This window comes from Saccopteryx leptura, chromosome 3, assembly GCF_036850995.1.
Source record: "Saccopteryx leptura isolate mSacLep1 chromosome 3, mSacLep1_pri_phased_curated, whole genome shotgun sequence".
Lineage (NCBI taxonomy): Eukaryota > Metazoa > Chordata > Mammalia > Chiroptera > Emballonuridae > Saccopteryx > Saccopteryx leptura.
In genome coordinates this window covers 99,791,759-99,812,349 of record NC_089505.1, presented here as the reverse complement: position 1 = coordinate 99,812,349, position 20,591 = coordinate 99,791,759, and the positions used below count along the sequence as shown (strand labels likewise).

General features: G+C 43.2%; 1 protein-coding gene across 2 annotated transcripts in view; it reads right to left on the bottom strand.

The window, feature by feature from the left end:
- Window positions 1–211: 211 nt before the first annotated feature.
- KDM1A (lysine demethylase 1A) overlaps window positions 212–20,591 on the bottom strand; it is a 61,536-nt gene continuing 41,156 nt past the window's right edge. For both annotated transcript variants that reach the window (XM_066375390.1, XM_066375391.1), the window contains 11 exons: window positions 16,985–17,127; window positions 16,134–16,224; window positions 14,910–15,044; window positions 14,133–14,206; window positions 12,165–12,276; window positions 7,928–8,060; window positions 6,243–6,430; window positions 5,737–5,851; window positions 3,453–3,580; window positions 1,553–1,699; window positions 212–745 (listed from right to left, as the gene is read on the bottom strand). In XM_066375390.1, the coding sequence (XP_066231487.1) occupies window positions 557–745; window positions 1,553–1,699; window positions 3,453–3,580; window positions 5,737–5,851; window positions 6,243–6,430; window positions 7,928–8,060; window positions 12,165–12,276; window positions 14,133–14,206; window positions 14,910–15,044; window positions 16,134–16,224; window positions 16,985–17,127 (1,455 nt within the window). In that variant the 3' untranslated portion in view covers window positions 212–556. The remainder of the gene's footprint in view (window positions 746–1,552; window positions 1,700–3,452; window positions 3,581–5,736; window positions 5,852–6,242; window positions 6,431–7,927; window positions 8,061–12,164; window positions 12,277–14,132; window positions 14,207–14,909; window positions 15,045–16,133; window positions 16,225–16,984; window positions 17,128–20,591) is intronic.

The window sequence follows — 20,591 nt, the reverse complement described above, 5'->3', positions numbered from 1 at the left end:
CCCCACAATCCCAGTGGGGCAGTCTAGCTCCACAGACCAGGAAGCCTACTGTTCTCTAGGACCCCCAACCATATAGCTGACCTGACCTAAACCATTTCTCTCCTTTATATAAACATCCTCCTTATGTAAACATGAGTAAAACTAGTACTTCCAGAGAAGTAACACTTCTCCTATACAGCTGTAGCCATAAAGAGAAACACACAAAAAGGACTAATTTTATATGAAGTTTTATTCTCAAAATATAAAAAGACTACCACCACATACCCAGAGACAAGATGTTCTCTCATAGTGCTTACTTGCCTCAGTCTTTATGAAGAACACACACTTCCACACTAATGGACAAGTGCCCCCCTCCCTAGTTCTAAGTAACTCAAAGGAGGCAACCTTTGTCATCAAAACCAGAGCAATCTCCTTGGCCATCTGACCACTGTGAACTTCAGCAGCTGATCAAGAGCCCAGATGCCAGGGTAAGTGTCTTAGGAATCTAGTATTGCTAGAAGAGCTTTTGCTTACACAGCAAAAGACATACATCGGCCTCTTCCTTAGGATAGACGTCTCATATGCTTGGGGACTGCTGTGCAGGGGGGACACCTGGCGTGGCCTGGCGAGGCAGGGTGTACATGGCTCCTAAGAACTGGTCTGCAATCCTTCCTGCTTCTCGAAGTCCACTCAGTAGAGCACCATGGACTGTGGCTGGGTAGTTTCGGATTGTATGTTCTCCAGCGAAGAAGAGTCGTGGAATTGGCTATTTCAGGGGGGGAAAAATTAAGACTCAGTAGGTTGTAAATATACCTTTATTCTTATGTTAACTGCCAAATTCTTGGCAGTAGAAGTAGAGCCGCCCCCTACCCCAAATCACTAGTCCATCATTCTACCTAAAAGAGTCTCCATTATCAGCAGGCATTAGGGACAGTAAAACTCAGCCCAGACTTAGTTCTGGAGTGATGCCTAACTGTGTCTGTTCTTATGTATGGTTTATCTCTGGGGGATACCCAGTTCTACTCTGCCTCCTGTAGCACCTACTGGTGGGGAGGGGTCCTGACTACTCCGACTGCAGCATTTGTTCTTACTCAGGAACACTTGTGCCCCTCTGCTCAGCGGGCCTTACTTACCACGGTCCTGAGGAACACTTGCTGTCTGGAGCAGGCTCACACATTGTCTAGTGAGGGCCAAGGTCATTTCACAGGGGCATGCCCCGGAGGCCCCTAGTGACTGAGACCCTGCAACAATCTTACAAGCCATTACAAAATAGGGTACAATTAAAAATTTTTTATTCTGTTTATAGAGTCAAAAATCTGAATAAGGAAAAAGTAATTAGTTGGTTTATACTCTGGACACTGCCATTCTGAACACAGACTTTTTAGAGTTACAAAGCCAAAACGTGAGAACTGTGACTCAGGTAATACTGCTCCTCCCTTTTCCTTTGCTCTGGGTTATCTGAAAGGGTCCAAGGACAGAATGACTCAAACCTAAAACAATCAGTGCCATTTTTACCCTGAGATCTTGGGGTACTAGCCTCTTCCCAAATAACCTCGGGTACAGTCTTCCTCACCTGTGGGGCACCTGGAATGGAAGGGCCAGGAGTGATTGGCTGAGCCATCAAATCATAGTCATTTCCAGATGACCCTGCAGCTACGTAGGAATAGGAGCCCCGGGCCCAGGGGTCAGCACGCCAGCGAGACACCACAGTTTCCTTGGGCTAAAGAAAAGACTATGAGCAGAAGTTAATACTGGACACCAAAGACAAACTAGTAACCTCTGAAAGGTGGAAAAGCTGTGATAAGAAGGGATATAAGAGACCTAAAGAGACAACAGATGCTCTGGGTAGCTCAACTGGTTAGAGCATCGTCTTGATACGCCAAGGTTGCAGGTTTTATCCCCAGTCAGAGTGCATACAGGAATCAGCCATGAATGCACAAACAAGTCAATCAACAAATCAATGTTTCTCCCTTCCTCTCTCTAAAATCAATAAATAGGCCCTGGCCGGTTGGCTCAGTGGTAGAGCGTTGGCCTGGCGTGCGAAGTCCCGGGTTCGATTCCCGGCCAGGGCACACAGGAGAGGCGCCCATCTGCTTCTCCACCCCTCCCCCTCTCCTTCTCTGTCTCTCTCTTCCCCTCCCGCAGCCAAGACTCCATTGGAGCAAAGATGGCCCGGGCGCTGGGGATGGCTCCTTGGGCCTCTGCCCCAGGCACTAGAGTAGCTCTGGTCACGACAGCGATGCCCTGGATGCAGAGCATCGCCCCCTGGTGGGCGTGCCGGGTGGATCCCGGTTGGGCACATGCGGGAGTCTGACTGCCTCCCCGTTTCCAGCTTCAGAAAAATACAAAAAAAAAAAAAAAAAAAAAAGTAAAATCAATAAATAAATTTAACATGAGAACCATGTGGTGAATGCTGCTACTTTAAAATATATAATACAAAATGCCTTCAGATTACAAGGAAGCCTCCACATTGCACTCTTGTCTACAAATCCAGAGATCTACTTAGGACTTAACCTAAATTTTTTTTTGTACTTTTCCAAAGTGAGAAGCGGGATGAGGGTGTTGGGGGTGGGGCAGACAGACTCTCGCATATGCCCGACTGGGATCCACCCTGCATGCCCACTAGTGGGCGCTGCTCCGCTGCAATAGGAGCCATTCTAGCAGCAGAGGCGGAGGCCATAACCTGAATTCTCTTACAAATTAACATGAAGCATTAATATGCCTCCTCTCAAGGGAATCATAAGGGTCTAAAATAGAGCCTGATGGGCCTAAAGAATAGAAAAAAGTACCGAGATTCTCTTAAGACTTCCCTGACGGAGTGTGGCCACTTTATCTGAAAGGGGTTGTGTGGTGGTGGTGGTGGTGGTATGATTCCAAAAGCAGAGAACAGACAAGGAGTCAAATGCAGCAAATACGGCCCTGGCCGATTGGCTCAGTGGTAGAGTGTCGGCCTGGCGTGCAGAAGTCCCGGGTTCTATTCTCGGAGCAAAGATGGCCCGGGCGCTGGGGATGGCTCCTTGGCCTCTGCCCCAGGCACTAGAGTGGCTCTGGTCGCAACAGAACAACGCACTGGAGGGGCAGAGCGTCGCCCCCTGGTGGGCGTGCCGGGTGGATCCCGGCCGGGCGCATGTGGGAGTCTGTCTGACTGTCTTTCCTCATTTCCGGCTTCAGAAAAATACAGGAAAAAAAAAAAAAAAGCAAATACCTTTCTGAACTCCATACATACGGCATGAACTCCAAATATACTGCTCACAAAAATTAGGGAATATTTCAAAATGAGTATGAAGCCATCCAGTATCCTTTCATTTTTACGAGCAGTGTATTAGCATTTGCATTCATGTAAATCCACACACACTTCTCAATTCTGGCTGAAACTGTCCTGACCAACTACCTGTGCTGCAACTTAAGAGAATACATCAAACCCTGCTTTAGTCTGAACCCCAGGTCCCCGCTTGGCCAACCCACTTACTTACCTGGGGCACTGCACTGCTACCAAAAATCCCTTTGAGAATGGCCAGGCATCGGCCTACAATCACATCATCACTTATGTTTTCCATGATGCCAGCAGCTTCTCCTGCCACTAGTGCCAATAGTATTGGAGCTAGGGAACAGAAAGGACAATTCCAGGGTTTTCCTCTAGACTTTCTCAAGAATCTTACCAGGCCCCACATTATTCTTGGTGCTTTGAAATCTGATGACCAAGAGACATACACCACTCATGAGGGACAAGTTGCTTCTGATACAGCAATTTGCAGTCTACCCCCGAGGGGCTGGCAAACTCTAGTGAGTGAAGAGGGACTCATGTACTTCACTGCTTGTAACTGCAGACTACATAAGTCCAGAAGATGTAACTTCAGAACTTGTTAAAAAAAGAAAACCAATAAGTATCCTGGTACTGAAGCAAAGACTTCTCAGCCCTGACCACTGGAGCAGCTCCACGACAGGGTAACCTCAGCTATCCCGGGCTCCTCCAAGCCCGTCACTGCCTTTACGCAGCCATCTGGTGAGTACTTATGTAGCAGGCTTATGTGATAGGCACAGTTTTAGATGCTGGGGATAGAAAATTTGGAAACTAGACTATATACTCTATAGATACACAAATAATCATAGATATATAATTATGAACTGTGACAGAAGCTATTAAAAACACAGGATACAGGCCCTGGCCGGTTGGCTCAGTGGTAGAGCGTCGGCCTGGTGTGTAGGGGACCCGGGTTCGATTCCCGGCCAGGGCACATAGGAGAAGCGCCCATTTGCTTCTCCACACCCCCTCCTTCCTCTCTGTCTCTCTCTTCCCCTCCCACAGCCAAGGCTCCATTGGAGCAAAAGATGGCCCGGGCGCTGGGGATAGCTCCTTGGCCTCTGCCCCAGGCGCTAGAGTGGCTCTGGTCGCGGCAGAGCGACGCCCCGGAGGGGCAGAGCATTGCCCCCTGGTGGGCGTGCCGGGTGGATCCCGGTCAGGCGCATGCGGGAATCTGTCTGACTGTCTCTCCCCATTTCCAGCTTCAGAAAAATACAAAAAAAAAACAAAAAACAAACAAACAAACAAACAAAAAACACAGGATACAGAGAATTTCGATTTGAAGCAGTGGGGGTATGTATACCTTGAAGTGCTCTTTGAAACAGTGACATTTAGGTGAAGACCTGAAGGCTGGGTAGAGTAAGTCATGTTGGGAGGGAAGAGAAGGAAAATAAAAGCACCCCAGGCACAGTACTTGAGGGCAGAGGCCCTGAGGTAGAAAACAGCATGGTGTATTCCAGGGTTCTAGGAGAGCAGCAAGGGAGTCTGCAGCCCAGGGAGTGGGGAGGCGTGAGGGTGGGGGTGGGAGGAATGAAGAACGAGGAGACGAAGTAGAGAAGGGATAGATTATGCAGGCTTGTTAGTAATGGCCATAAAACCCTCAAAAGACAGCAGCAGGGATAGCAGTTAGTGGCTGCTGGCAATAGAATCGGTAAGAGAGTGGCACAGACTGGGAGGGGCAGCAGAAAAGAGAAGCAAATAGGTTGGCTTGGGAGACTGGCACTGACAGGACTCAATGGCCTGGACAGGGAAGGGATAAGAGAAAGGGAAAGAGAAGGGAAAGAAAGCCACTGTCATAAAGCAGTGTGCTCAGAACGAAGGGCCTCCTCTGTGGATCAGTAGGGAGCAGTGATGGAAGGACTGGGGTGGGCGTCAAAATGTTCATGAATGTGTCTGCACGGTCAAGGCCGTGCCTGCTGACAGCGCTGCACAGTACATGCCTACGTTCTTTCCCTGGAATGAGGTAGGGTCTAAATACATCTTTTTCTTAAAGCTCCGTTTAGGATTAAGAGGAATCCAAATACAGAAGAAAGTGCAACAGGAGATAGGAGTTCCATAAATACATTCTAAGGGAAATGATCAAAGATTCAGGGGCAAGTCAGACATAAAAGTCTGAGAATAAGGAATACAAATCTCTCCTTCCAGGAAGCCTCTCCAGGCTGATCCCTCCTGGTGAGGTTGATTCTTCCTTTTATGTTTTCTTTTGCTTTCACTCTGTTGTCTAGTTATTGTCCTGTTCTGAGACTGCCACCCTTCTCACTGTATCCCCCACAAGCTCATTGTGGGCTCCTTGAAGGGAGCCCCCCGCCATATCCCTAGCACCTAACAAGGGATTTCAGGAATTGCTTATAGAGTTAATGAAAAATCCAGACATATGTATTTGAGAAAAACCCAAATATTACTAATTCTCTACTCCTATATGGATGTGAGCAGGATTAAAACTAGAAAGCAGTTACCTTTATAGAGGTTCCAGAAGAGGAAGAGCTCCCCCCTGCTGGCAGTCGTGCTGCCCACATGCCCGAACAGATTGACACTTGGATCCCAGAACACCCGGTCAAAGCACAACACCACCTATCGTAAAGAAGGAGCACACGACTGGTGACAGGGCTCCGAGAATATGGCTCTAAGCGCAGCTGTGCCTCAATAGGAATACTTCTTCAGACCTTATTTAAATTTCTTCTAAAAACTACTCTTAATACAAGCCTAGAAATCCCTATTATAAATGTATTACTTAGGATGACATTTAGGGCTTGGCTTGGGTTTGCGAAGTAAAGAAAGAAGACTAAGCTCTCATGGCTACTTTATGTATAATTGGGCAATGAAGTGGATGAATGGGCAGGTCTTACTTTATCAGCATTGAGAGCACAGCGAAATGTATGAAAATGCCAACCCCTCTCTTGATCAACTGGAGGGCAATGAGACTATTTGTATAGTGGGTATGAGAGGTGCCAAGGGCGGTTACCTTGTTAAGGTTGCCGAATCCCATCCTTTGGACCGCAGATGTTTTCCACTCAGGAAGGGGCGGCACAAACTGCACAGCTGGCGGCTGCTGCTTTAGCACACCCAGGGGGAGGGTGCAGAGGACCGCGTCACATTTGTAAATGAAGGTCTGGCTCGTGGAGCGGGTGTTCACAGCTATCACTTCGCACCCTGCAGGGTCGAGGGAAACGACCTCACTGGTGATGAGACAGTACTGATAAAGGTACTGGACACTTAGTGCACAGCGGGCTCTCCATGCCACCCCAATTAATTCTTCATATAGATCTGTGAAGTCGGTTCTATCCAATTTTTATAGAAGGAAACTGAGGCAGAAGTGAAATAACACAGGTAGTAAGTGCCAGTATTCAAACCCTAAGAGTCAACTTCAGAGTCCTTGGTCTTGACCACTGCACTATCTCACCTTCCTGGTACACTGACCTTCTGGAATAAGAAAAGGGCCCAATCATTTACCAAAGTTAAGTAAGTCTAGACCAAAATTCAAGTAAAATTTCTGTCCCAACAGAACCAGTATCTCCTCCACTGCAGCAGGTGCTCGCTCACTCAGGACTGAGAGAAGAATGGGCAGAAGCCCGTGGTACAGCCCTGAGGGACACCGCTCCGAACCATGGAGCTTCTCACAGAATGCACTGCAATGTTTAGCTTGCCAGAACACGAGCGAGCCCAAAGCTGACCACAGAAAAGGCACTGAAAGTAGGTTAATTTATCCTCACTTGTGCTTTTCTCTTCAGTGAATGCCTATTTATATAACTTCAACATTATATATAAATAGTTCAAATAAATATTAGAGCTCAGTACATGTCCATTTTTTGCGGTCACAGAACTAGACAAAATCACCAAAACAAAGCTATTCTCACTGTTCTTCACCTGCATGCAAATGGCTAAAGGCTATAGATGTTCTCAACACCATCAGCTAAAAGCTTTCTCTGAAGCAAACACATAAATGGAAACCTGTTTCAGTGAATATTAATAAAATACTTGTGGTGTTCTTGGAAACTCTAGGAAAGGGGCTATGGGGGGCAGGATTGGTGACTACATGTCCATTTGTTATGAGGGCCCTCAGAGAGGGGAGTGACTAGTTACCATAAGGAGTTCAAGATGATTAACTCTAAAGGTGGGTGGACAGCGGGTTCTCTGCACTCAGTTGCACTGAGCCTACTGCCTCAGGAATTGGCGCAATTTGAAATAAACTTATGAGCAGGACTGCTCCCAGAACTGAAAGTAGCCGGAGCCGTCAGCCCACCTGAATACCCGAAGAGGCAGAGCCGGAATGGATCCTAAGACCAAGATGCAAGATGGTGAAATAAAGGTGTGGATCCCACTGGGGGCTAGGGGTCCAAGTTCTGGTATTTAAGAATATATAGTATTTAGCAAAATTAGAGCCAAAGTCACTGTCTGTTACTATAATATCAATTCATGCACAATTTGGAAACTAAAACTTGTCTCAATTTGCTGGTTTACACAATAATGGGGTTAGAACCACCAAAAGCACTATTGCTCAACCCTTTTGTAAATGCAAATTTTTCGATTTAAGAGTCCTAGTTTATAAGGCATTCTATCAGGAAATGACCCAGTACTTCTCTATAGGTCAAACTGCACACAAGATAAGTTTTCTGCAGAGATCTGCTCACGAACAGAGCAGCAGCGCACCTGAGGCCGTGTAGCGAACTTGCCGCACCGCAGTGTTCAGTTTAATGTCTAGGCCTTCCGCTAGCGCCACAGGCACACATGAGTAGCCGTTCCTCACTGTCAGGTGGCTGCCAGTAAACTCGAAGTCATCATCCTGAGGAGGAGAGAAAAGGGCATAGCTTCACGTTTTCTTAATCTAATTTATGCCATTTATATTGAGTTCTGTACAATAATGCTAAGAACAACAGTTTGTGGAAACTGTCAATATACTAATGACAGCTCAGGCAGAAATGAAAGAACAGTCTGTGTTCAGCTACAGCTGCCCCAGGAAACTATAATGGAAAAGAGAAATATGCCAAAATGTCCACAATTTTGGGGCAGTGGAATTAGGGCAATTTCTTTTCTCCCCTAGACAGAGTTTTTATCACCAAGTCTAGACTACTCATGGGGGTGGGAGACGGAAGGAGGCCGATTCAGTCAAGTCAGACAATTCGATATAGTTTTTGTTTCGTTTTTCAACGCATTACAAACTTGGTAGGAATCAGATTCACCATCCTAATTACATTTTCTTTACCCAAGAGCAAAATCATCTTTATTCCTTAAACGTACAGGTTTTAAAGCTGAGGAAGACTTCCAAAACTAAAGTCAGCTGAAGCAGATGAAGGCAATCTGGGATTATAAAGACCAACCCAGGGTAATTCATATAGTACAGAAGTCACGATTTGGCTTGGAAGAGTTCCCCCCCAAAATCTTATTTTTTTGAATTTACTAAAAATTTTTTATAGAGACAATTTTGAAGGCTAGTCAGTATTTCAAATTTTATGGAATTCCTGGGGAAAACACAATTCTTAGGAATTAGATAAAAAATACTGGGCTGGCAACGAAACTCTCACCACTTAAGTTACTGACGCATCTCCCACCCTGTATGGATCAGTTCAAATCACCCACAGTTAAAAATTCAACACAATTACAATGATACATATTGAAACTCCAAATGATACATAAAGAAGTTACTTTCTAGGGTCTAATTTAGTATTTACATGAAAAACCACAAAGAAAGTAGGATTTCTGTAAGATTTTTACCATTAACAAGCCCAATTCTCACTATAATTCAAATGCTAAAGAACACCAAGGTATAATCTAAAGATTAAAAAGTCAAAAAGTCTAACTAGGAAAATGTATAATGAAAATGTGTAAGTAAAAATGTAATACAGTCTTAAGTCTGGCCAAAGTCTCAGATTTAGAGATTGGTCCATTTGATATCTAAGAAGCCCTATGACTTCTCACTGGTTCAAGAATAAATCACTGTTGCCTGACCAGGCAGTGGCACAGTGGATAAAGTGTTGGACTAGGACACAGAGGACCCATGTTCGAAACCCTAAGGTCGCTGGCTTGAGCGCGGGCTCGTCTGGTTTGAGCATGGCTCACCAGTTGAGGCCCAAGGTCGCTGGTTCGAGCAAGGGGTCACTTGGTCTGCTGTAGCCCCACGATCAAGGCACATATGAGAAAGCAATCAATGAACAACTAAGGTGCTGCAACGAAGAATTGATGCTTCTCATCTCTCTTCCTTTTTGTCTGTCCCTATCTGTCCCTCTCTCTGTCTCTGTCACACACACATACACAAAAGAGTAAATCACCCTTAAAATACTTAATAATGTGACAAAAGATTCTATCATGTTCAAGGATTAGAAGACAATCTGAAGATCACAACCACCCTAATTATCTACAGATTCCGTGCAATCCGAATTAAAATCCCAGAAGTTATTTTTTAATAAAATTGACAAACTCATTCTAAAATTTTTATGAAAATATAGAAGACCAAAGCAATTTAAAAAAGAACAAAGCTGGAGAACTTACCTGATTGTAAGAAATAATACAGAACAGTAACAATCAAGACAGTGTGATGGTGGGGCACAGACAGAAAAACGAACACAAAAAAGTAACCACAACAGACTCACACCTGATCAACTAATTTTCAACAGGGTGCCAAGGCAAATGAAGGAAAAGGACAGTGCTGGGTTGCTTCATTAGAAAACCATATGGAAAACAGAAGCCTTAACCTCACCTCTCATTATACATAAAAATTAATTCAAATATCACAGACCTAACATAAGAGCAAAGTCCATAAAACTTAATTAAGAAAACTGAAGAAAATCTTTGCAATCTTGGTTTAGACAAAAAATTTTCAGAATTTTACAAAAAAACCACAAAGCCTGAAATTTAATAAAACGGGACTTCATAAAATGAAAAATTTTTGCTCTTTGAAAGATACCATTTAGAAAATAAAAAGGCAAGCTGCAGACTGATAGAAAATATTTGCAAAACAAAATCTGACAAAGAAATTGTATCCAGAATTTAAAGAACACAATGAACTCTCACAACAACCAGATTTTTTTTTAATGGGCAAAAGATATGAATAAATTTTCAAACTGACATACAAATGGCCAATAAGTACATGAAAAGATGCTTCACATCACCAGTCATCAGGGAAATGCAAATTAAACCACAATAAAATATTAGAATGCTAGAATTTAATTGGTTGATTTTAGAGAGAGGGAGGGGTGTGAGGGAGAGAGAAAGGGGGAAAGGGAGAGCAAGGGAGAGAGAGAGAGAGAGAGAATCTGTTGTTCCACTTATTTCTGTATTCTTTGTTTGATTCTTGTATGTGCCCTGATCAGGGATCGAACCCGAAACATTGGCATATCAAGATGACATTCTAATAAACTGAGCTACCTGGCCAGGGTTAGAATGGCTACAATTTTAAAACTGATAGGACCAAGTGCATGTGAGGATGTGGAGCAACTGAACTTCCATATATTGCTAGTGGAAATGAAATTTGGAAAACAGTTTAGAAGTTTCTAATGAAGCTTTATAAAACTCCTATATGATTCAGCAATTTCAATCCTCGATATTTATCCAAGAGAAAGACATGATCTTTCATGCCAGCTTTAATAATTTTAATAATATTCAATAGCCAATAATGGAAACAAACACACACATGTCCATCAATGTTATCAGTGAATGGGACAATCCATACAATGGAATACTATTTAAATACCATACAATGGAATACTATTAAAAAAAGGGAACTACGGATATACACAACAATGAATCTCAAAACACTTCTGCAAAGTAAAAGTCACAAAAGGCTATATATTGCAGGACACTATACTGTATGGTTCATTTTATATGTAATTCTAGAAAAAGCAAAATTATAATGACAAAGCAAATCCATGGTTGGCAGTGGTCAGCAAACTGCGGCTCCTGAGCCACATGCGGCTCTTTGGCCCCTTGAGTGTGGTTCTTCCACAGAATACCACGTGCGGGCGCTACCTCAATAAGGAATGTACCTACCTATATAGTTTAAGTTTAAATAGTTTGGCTCTCAAAAGAAATTTCAATCATTGTACTGTTGATATTTGGCTCTGTTGACTAATGAGTTTGCCGACCACTGTTGTAGGACATAGAGTAGGAGAGGTGGGGAGCGACTACTAAAAAGCAAGAGAAAACTTTTTTAAGGATAGTGAACATGTTTTTTTTTTTTTTTAGTGAGAGAGAGAGAGAGAGAGGGAGGGAGGAGAAGCATCAACTCACAATTGTGGCACTTTAGTTGTTCATTGATTGCTTTCTCATAGGTGCCTTGACCGAGAGTGGGGTGGGGTGGGGTGGGGGTGGGGCTCCAGCTGAGCCAGCGACCTTGGGCTTTAAGCCAGGGACCATAGAATCATGTCTATGAACCCACGCTCCAGCTGGCGACCCCATGCTTAGGCTGGTGAGCTTGGGGTTTTGAACCTGGGTCAGTCCTCAGCATCCCAGGTCGAAGCCCTTTCCACTGTGCCATCACCTGGCCAGGCAGAAAACATTCTATTCTTGACTGTGGTGATGATTCATGACTAATTAAGTTTGGCAAAACCAAACCGTTCACTTAAAATAAGTGAGCTTTATTGAATGTAAATTAGCTTTCTTAATAAGGGCTATTTAGAAACACACATACAAATACACAGTTTCTCTTAAGAGCCCTCTCCAAGACATGCAACATATAAACCAGGGGTCCCCAAACTTTTTACACAGGGGGCCAGTTCACTGTCTCTCAGACCGTTGGAGGGCCACCACATACAGTGCTCCTCTCACTGACCACCAATGAAAGAGGTGCCCCTTCCGGAAGTGCGGAGGGCCCGGATAAATGGCCTCAGGGGGCCGCATGCGGCCCATGGGCCATAGTTTGGGGACACCTGAAATAAACAATAAAGGAATTTACCTGATCCCAATGTTTAAGGGAGAGTGTTGAAAGAGGTGTGGCATTAGCAAATTCAAGATTTGCAAAATGCCAGTCAAGTATCTGTCTGTCTCTTGACGAGAGGTACACATCACTGCAAAACAAGAAGACAGGAGTGGGAGGTTATTAGAGAACTTTACAGCAGTGCTCTCTGGGCTGATGTGGTGATCTCAGTCACGGCATGCCAACCTGAACCTACACCTGTGCCTTATATGAAGAAATTCTAAGTCAAAAAGTAAGACCTGCTCTATCTAATTAACCCCTATATTCCTGGTGCCTACTACAGTGCCATGCTCTCTACACAAAGCAAATTATAATCAGGCCTCGTCTGTCTGGGGGAAAAAAAAAGACTTCTTTTTTTTAAAACATTTTTTTCTTTTTATTTATTCATTTTAGAGAGGTGAGAGGAGAGAGGGAGAGGGAGGGAGGGGAGGAGAAAGAGAGAGAGAGAGAGAGAAAGTGGGGGGGGGGGAGCAGGAAGCATCAACTCCCATATGTGCCTTGACCAGACAAGCCCAGGGTTTCCAACAGGCGACCTCAGCATTTCCAGGTCGACGCTTTATCCACTGCGCCACCACAGGTCAGGCCAAGAAAAGACTTCTTTATAAGATTAACTTGTATTATTAAGCATATTCATTATAAAAATTTTGTTTTTTTATTTTAAAACAAAGCATGGGCATTTTGGCAAAAGTGGGTAGCACCCCTGACTACAGAACAGAGTAGACCTGCATGGAGGGGAGACGCAATACGGAGCACAGTATCAGTACTTAATTAATTATTCAATGTCAAAACCCATGGAAGTAAAGTGTAATGCTATCCTACTCCCCAGAATTATGGGAATTTGAAGCAATACAACCTTCTATGCCACTCAAAGACCATTTTCATTTACTACATTTTCAAATATCAGATTTTATGGAGAAAGACTATCTTCATAAAAGATACTTCTACACATTAAAACACAAGACTAGGGGATTTAAGAACTTTAGAAGCATTGTTAACCACTGAACAACTCAGGGTTAAGGGCACTGACAACCACCCCTTTCCAAATACCTGGGTTAGCTTTTGACTCTCCCAAAACTTTTTTTTTTAAAACGATATACTGAAAGGTAGTTTATTTATTTATTTTTTTGGCAGAGACAGAGAAAGTCAGAGAGAGGGACAGATAGGGACAGATAGACAAGAAGGGAGAGAGATGAGAAACATCAGTTCTTCACTGGGGCTCCTTAGTTGTTCATTGATTGATTTCTCATATGTGCCTTGACCAGGGAGGGCTACAGCAGATCGAGTGACCCCTTGCTCGAGCCAGCAACCTTGGGCTCAAGCCAGTGAGCCTTGCTCAAACCAGACAAGCCCACACTCAAGCTGGCGACCTTGGGGTCTCGAACCTGGATCCTCCACATCCCAGTCTGACGCTCTATCCACTGCGCCACTGCCTGGTCAGGCTCTCCCAAAACTTATAGCCTACTGTTGACAGGAAGCCTCACCAATAAATTACAGTCAATTAACATATATTTGTATGTTATGTGTATTGTAGACTATATTCTTGTAATAATGTAAACCAGAGAAAAGAAAATTATAAGGAAAATATGTGTGTATGTATTTTATGCACTTATGACATATCTAACTTTTAATATTTTCTAGATTTCTAGGCTGTGTGGCTGTTGTCAAGGTTTTTCAAGTTGTTGTAAATTTCCAAAAAATTTTTTCCAATATATTTACTGAAAAAAATCCACATGTAAGTGGACTCAAGCAATTCAAACCTGTGTTGTTCAAGGGTAAACTGTAGTCCATATGCACTAATACTATACAGGTATCTTCCATTCATGAAACAGTTTATATTCCATTCATTGAACATAACCCAAACCATAGTGCTTTATAATTTGCCCTCTATATCTAACAGCAAGAACAGTAAAAGCTAGCTCTCTCTGAATGTCTGTACGTTTTTCTTACCTTGGGGGATTGGCTTCCAATTCTTGAAGTTTTTCTTCTAGCTTTCCTTGTGTTTCAGCTAATTCATCATATTCCTGATAAATTAAGAGAACAAAGTTGATCTGGATGGGTCAGAGACCCACCTAGTTATTTATACCACAAAATGTAACATCCAGACCACATCGCTGCCCAGATCATATCTACACATTATCTCAGCTGAAGGCTGGGTCAGGGCTCAGGGATGGTTGCTCTTGGAAACAAGTTATAATGTGAGCCTGAAATAAAGGCTGGGGGTGGCAGGCCAAGAACAGCAACTACCACGCCCTGTGCACTTACCACGTCCCCAGCACGGAGTAAGCACTGCAGATCCTTTAGAAGTGAGTTATATTAACTCCATGTCACAGATGAGGTGATTAAGTAGCCCAAGGTCACATGGCTAGGAGAGACTAAGTTATGGATTTCAACTAGGTAATCTGACTCCAAATGACTAGGGAGTCCATGTTCATTATAGAATTATTCTAAACCGTCAAGGATGAACTATACAAAAGGGCTTAAATGAGATTAAGAAAGCTAAAGGATGAGACTGTGAAAACAAAGTAGGAATTCTGCAGAAAAAGTAATTTCAAACCAGATTAACCCATTAGGTCCCCGTGGCTCCTATGTACCAAACCCTGTTCTTCCTACTGCAGGCACCCGTGGCTGGCTGGTGGCTCTCTCCTTTCCGGAGTCCCTCAGATCTAGGCTATTTCTTAGGATTCCAAGTGAAAGCAACTGGGCATGTATGCATGTATACCACACCTTGCACAGGGCAGTCAGATCCCTGTGTTTGCTCTTCACTAAGAACTCAGCAGTGATATCTCTGGGTGGCTTGACTTCAGATGCTTCTTTGTATTGCTGATGGAGTTCTTTAATTTTCTCTTTCAAATTTACCATCTAAGAGAGAAAAATGCAAATTTACCATTCCAGATAGTGATATGATCCACCTCTAAATCACATGCTTCGGCTCCTCCCCTAAACTGTTATTATAACAAGTCCTTGGAATTCTGTATCATAACATTTTAGAAAAGGGAAAAACCCTATGTGGAGCAACATAGAGACATCACATCACTATTACATAGTAAGATTGATTCTGCCTTCTAAAACAAATGAGTTAACTAGGAGTGTCCCATTAATTAAAAAAAAAAAAAAAAATATATATATGTATATATAAACACACAGAAATTAATGTAATTTCCAGGAAAAACAAACTACCACCAACTTAACCCTGTTTTGGGAAACAAGTGATCATGATTTGTCTTTTAAATATACAAAGAATCAAGTCACCACACAAAGCCCTGGAAGGAACCGTTCCCAAGGTGAGTCTGGTCAGGTTGCTGATGCCGCTACAGAGCACTAGGTGACAGCTAAGACCTGAGACGGGGCCCCATGGCAGCTGGCCACCCTTCTCATGTCATCCATATCTCAGTCATGAAGGGGTACTAAAGCCTCCTCACTTGATAGGATGAAGAAACGAGGCAAGAGGCTCGCCCAGGAGGCACCCAGATTCTGCTAACCCCCCTGGGGCAGTCCCACCTCTAGTTTCCTCCCTAAGCTGCTGCTATGTCTGTGGCGGGGAGGACGAGAGGAAGCACAGTCTCCTAGTCTGGAGCTGGGGCTCTGGAGGGTGGTGGTGAAGAGCCCTCAAAACACAGACCATTTGGCACAGGTGAAATAACAATGCAATGAATTTTGGTCCTGGCCGCTGACATGTTGTCCTTACAAATGGGAACTTGACCCCAGGAAAGCTGACTTTGCTCTCGTCCCAGAAGTCAGCAGAGGGCACTGGGTCAGCTTTGCTATAGCCAAAGGGCACCTAACAACAATTTACCAATAATGCCGCACCGAGGACTGACAGGTAAAACAGCACCTTCTGCTCGTCATTTTTCTTAAGAATAATGAGTCCCGGTGCTTCCAAAATTTCTCAATTAAAGCCTCCCTTCACTGATGCACCTCAAACTGTGAAGAAAATAAACAGAGTTTTACCTTATTAAGCAGCTCTTTCAATTCCTCCTGAGTTTTCACGATCTTCTTCCAATGTTCAATCTGCTCATCTTTGACATGCTTTTCCTGTAACCTAAGAGACAATTTGTATATCCTGGTCACACAGCCCACTTTGCGACTTAAGGCTGGTATCAATCAAAAACATTCAAGAGTATCAAGGCCCACTGCAATTTCTAATATTTTGCATCGAGAACATTGGTTGGTGGCAAACTATTTTCTAGGCTTTGTTAAATATAGTTTAATGCCATAAAAGTGAACTTTAGAATTGAGAGGGGCCTTACATATCATGCAATTATTTTAGATAGTTTTACTTTTATTTATTTATTTTTTTTTTTGTATTTTTCTGAAGCTGGAAACGGGGAGAGACAGACAGACTCCCGCACGCGCCCGACCCGGATCCACCCGGCACGCCCACCAGGGGCGACGTTCTGCCCCTCCAGGGCGTCGCTCTGTTGTGACCAGAGCCACTCTAGTGCCTGGGGCAGAGGCCAAGGAGCCATCCCCAGCGCCCAGGCCATCCTTGCTCCAATGGAGCCTCGGCTGTGGGAGGGTAAGAGAGAGACAGAGAGGAAGGAGAGGGGAAGGGGTGGAGAAGCAAATGGGCGCTTCTCCTGTGTGCCCTGGCCGGGAATCGAACCCGGGACTTCTGCACGCCAGGCCGACGCTCTACCACTGAGCCAACCGGCCAGGGTTTAGATAATTTTACTTTTAGATTTAACTATTTCACATGAAAATAAGCAAAAATCAGCTCAAATAAGACTTCATGGAAAACTTAAAAATAGCACATCTCTAAATGGAATTCACTAGACAACAAGCAGTATCAAAGTACTTACTGAATGACAACTTCCAATGCCTGGCCAAGGGACACAGGCTTATTATTGAGGACATTGAAGTCTAGCTGATGACTAAGGTAAGACGTAGCTTCTAGCAACCGGTTAAACTCTTGCTCTACCATTTCGTCTTTCTCTTTAGGAACCTGAAAATCCGAAGTATAGCAGAGTTGGTCCTTATACAACTAAACATAACCATCCATGAAAACACAAACACTGTACAGATTAAAAGGTCAATACATGTATCTCAAAGGGGAAGCCTTTGAGAACAATGAGTCAAACTTTCTTTTCTATGAAGTGGTCAATTGCATTAAATGAGACATGAAATGTTTTTGGCACTGATATTTTCCTACTCTCCCAATTCTGCCCTCAGAGTTGGGACTCCACCTCTGCGAACAGCCCTGGGAACCACACGGATGCTAACCGAAGTGTGAAGCTGACATGCACTGAGATAAACTGGGCAGACATGCAAACAATAGCTAGAAAAACCCTAGAGAACAAAATCTGTGTCAACACACCTGCGGACCTTCCAGAAAAAGGGCAAGATAGACAAATAAAAAGCCCAAGTATCTGCTTCCCCTCAAAGATGAAAGACTTTAGGTGGGAGTGGGAAAGAGAGAAGTGAAATTCATGGCTATTAATAAGCTATTAATTTTCAGGGCAACAGTGTTTTATGGCACCGATTAAGTTCAGAGTTGAATGTCCAAAGCTCAGATTATGAGTGACTGAGGTACCAGGTCTGGCTCTCTATCGTGGAGGAAGAGAACAGACTGCAGAGCTGATCATCAAGCTGCAAGACATGCTCCTAGTCCCTGCTGTGCCCCTGCCACTGAAACCATCAGTTAGCTGACACAAATCCCTCTGCTACGACTTAATTCAGCCCCCAAGTAAACTGTGTCTGCAATTCTAATACTGTCTTCCTAAAAGCAGTGAGAGAAGGAAAAGTATGTCTAATGCAAGCTTCTCTTGCCATAAAAGGCTAAGCATCTCCTGGGAAATAGAATTTAAAATATAAATTTCACTTTATAGTCAACTTAAAATTGGTAACAAGAAAAAACATTAAAGTTCTAATAAACACCAAGGCTGAGGAGAAGTGACCCTTTGTAATCAGAGATAACTGACTGTGGACAAGATCACAATGAGACTCTACCTCTTGTTTGAAACACTTCAGTTTTTGCCCTTCCCAATTAAACAGATGACTTCAAAGCACAAGCTTCTGTCTCTTCACTGATAAGTCACACAAGTAACTATATGAGCCATGAGGTGGCAAAAAGAATGTGGCTCAAGGTACAATCTGCATTAAAAAAAAAAAAAAAGAAAGCAGAAAGGACTGCAACTGTCCCCTGAAGCTATAAATATGAGACACCATAACTGATTCAATCAAAACTGTATTTTAAAGCATAGAGTTCTAAAAGACCACACACAGGAGAGATCAAAAAAACCTTTATGAATTAGAGAATCCTCCTTAGTCTAAGAAATATAAACCCTGAGAATCTTCTAGTTTATGTTGAGAAATAAGGCAGAAAATCAGGCTTTGGATGCTTGGTGCCATTTATATATCAGGGTAGTACTTGGGACTCAGTGGATTAAACACATCTGACCTCCTATTCAACTCCAAGGCCAAAGAAAGGAGCTCTTGGTGACATCCCTACTTGTTCTGATTATGCAGCTATCAGAGCTAATGGAAGAGACAGTCTTGTCAGAAATTTCATTTACTTTCTCATCACTTTTCCGCATTAATGTGATGTCCATATATAGAGCAGCTCAAAGCAACTGAAATTTTGCTTGGTGTAATTCCTGCAACAATGCTACAAAAAGGGTGGTTCTAGAAACTAAATTTGGTGCACCTTTAAAAAAGGAAACAATCACATTTTCAACTGGTATCGACAGTTATGAGATCTTAATGGATCAGAGATGCAATGTGCTGACTGCTTTTCCTAGAGAACAAAAGGTGATACCGTATTTCTATGTGTGGCCTCTAAAATGCCGCGCAACGGGATGCTATAGCAGCGAGAGGGACCAGATCACATATGCCTCTACAAAAGGGCAGAATGTGCCAATATACAAGTGTGCCAACGGTAGAGATTAAAGCTCTCCCAGTGTGGAATGGATGGCTGGCGTCAGATGAGCTTTAATCTTTGCAGCTAGGGGGACAGTCACATAGGGAAGTTCAGAGTGAAAAATACGCAGCGCTCAGGCTCAGTAACCGGGGTCCACTGTGTGGTAGAGAAATATTTAAAGGGACACTGTCAAGGTTAAAGGGACCAAATTTGACCTTTTGTTTCTTCCCTCTGTTTGCTGAGCAGCCCACCTGATTCATTATACTTTCCCCCTTTATCCACCCACACCCCCCCACAAAAAAACTTGACGTTTTACATGCGCTTTCAATGACAAAAACTCAAATGGCACCAGCCCAACATATAGGCGCAAATCTACAACAACAAACCAGTGTGAATGTATGATGGAGAGGACCTTTGGAAGGGAAAGATTTAAGTTTCAAGCTTTTAATGGGTTATTGTAAACAGTGAGGAAAATGATTTGAAAAATTATGAAAAAAATACCTTGACAGTGTCCTTTTAACCAGTGCAGCAGAGAGAGAAATAAACTGTAAATAACAGCCCAACAGCCACATCAAATTCAGTTTTGTATGACAGCAGTAAAATCAAGGCTTTAAACACACAGCATGACAGAAGCATTCTGTTAGCTCGGAAGCTGCAACCACCAGGGAAACAGGGAACAGACTGTACGGAGACCAAATGGGAACATCAGGGCACAGAAATGGGCAAACTAAAGGCAGTTTGGGAGGAGAGGCATGGTAAAGGGAGCTGGTATCAGAAAGCAGTGAGAAATAAAGCAAACGTAATAAATGAGAAAAAGAAACAAAGAACAAGAACAAGAACAACAAACGAACAAACACCAAACCAAAATGTGCTGCCATGACTGACTGCCATCAGGATGGCACGCCCGCGTCTCCGGTACACCACTCTAACTCGAGGTGCCGCCTTGGAAACTGCGACCAAGTCAGCTGCCAGGCCCCACCATTCTCTGCCTCAACAATCGTAGGAATGTTGCCAGTGAGACCAAAGATAGCTCTGAAACCTGAATTTTTTTCCATTAACCTTAAAGTTTCACTTTGAAATGAAAGGATTATTTGGAAAACAGCAAAATACGTATTCATTCATCACTTTGGGTGAAAACCAAAATGTATTGTTGATATAGTTAAATTTTGAATCTTGATATTTAAATTTTGAATTGGTTTCTAAAATTAAGCTAATTATATAATGTACTACATGTCATACCGACAATGAAAAGAACTTTTGCAAATGATGATCTTTAAGCACCCCCCTAAATACCTATTTTCAGGTGATTTCTTTCCCCTTGGTGACAACCCTTGAATTCTTAGTTCTATAAATTACAGAAAAGGGTTAAAGTATTGGCAAATCTCAAAACACAATATGCATAATTTTAGTTTTATCTGACCATTCTATTCTAGATTCTTAAACTGCATCTAGAGAAAAAATTCAGCAAATAATTACACAGGGCTAAGCACCACGTTAGATAGCAGCTGGATTTCTATATTACAACACAGCATGAACATGTTATAGTAAAC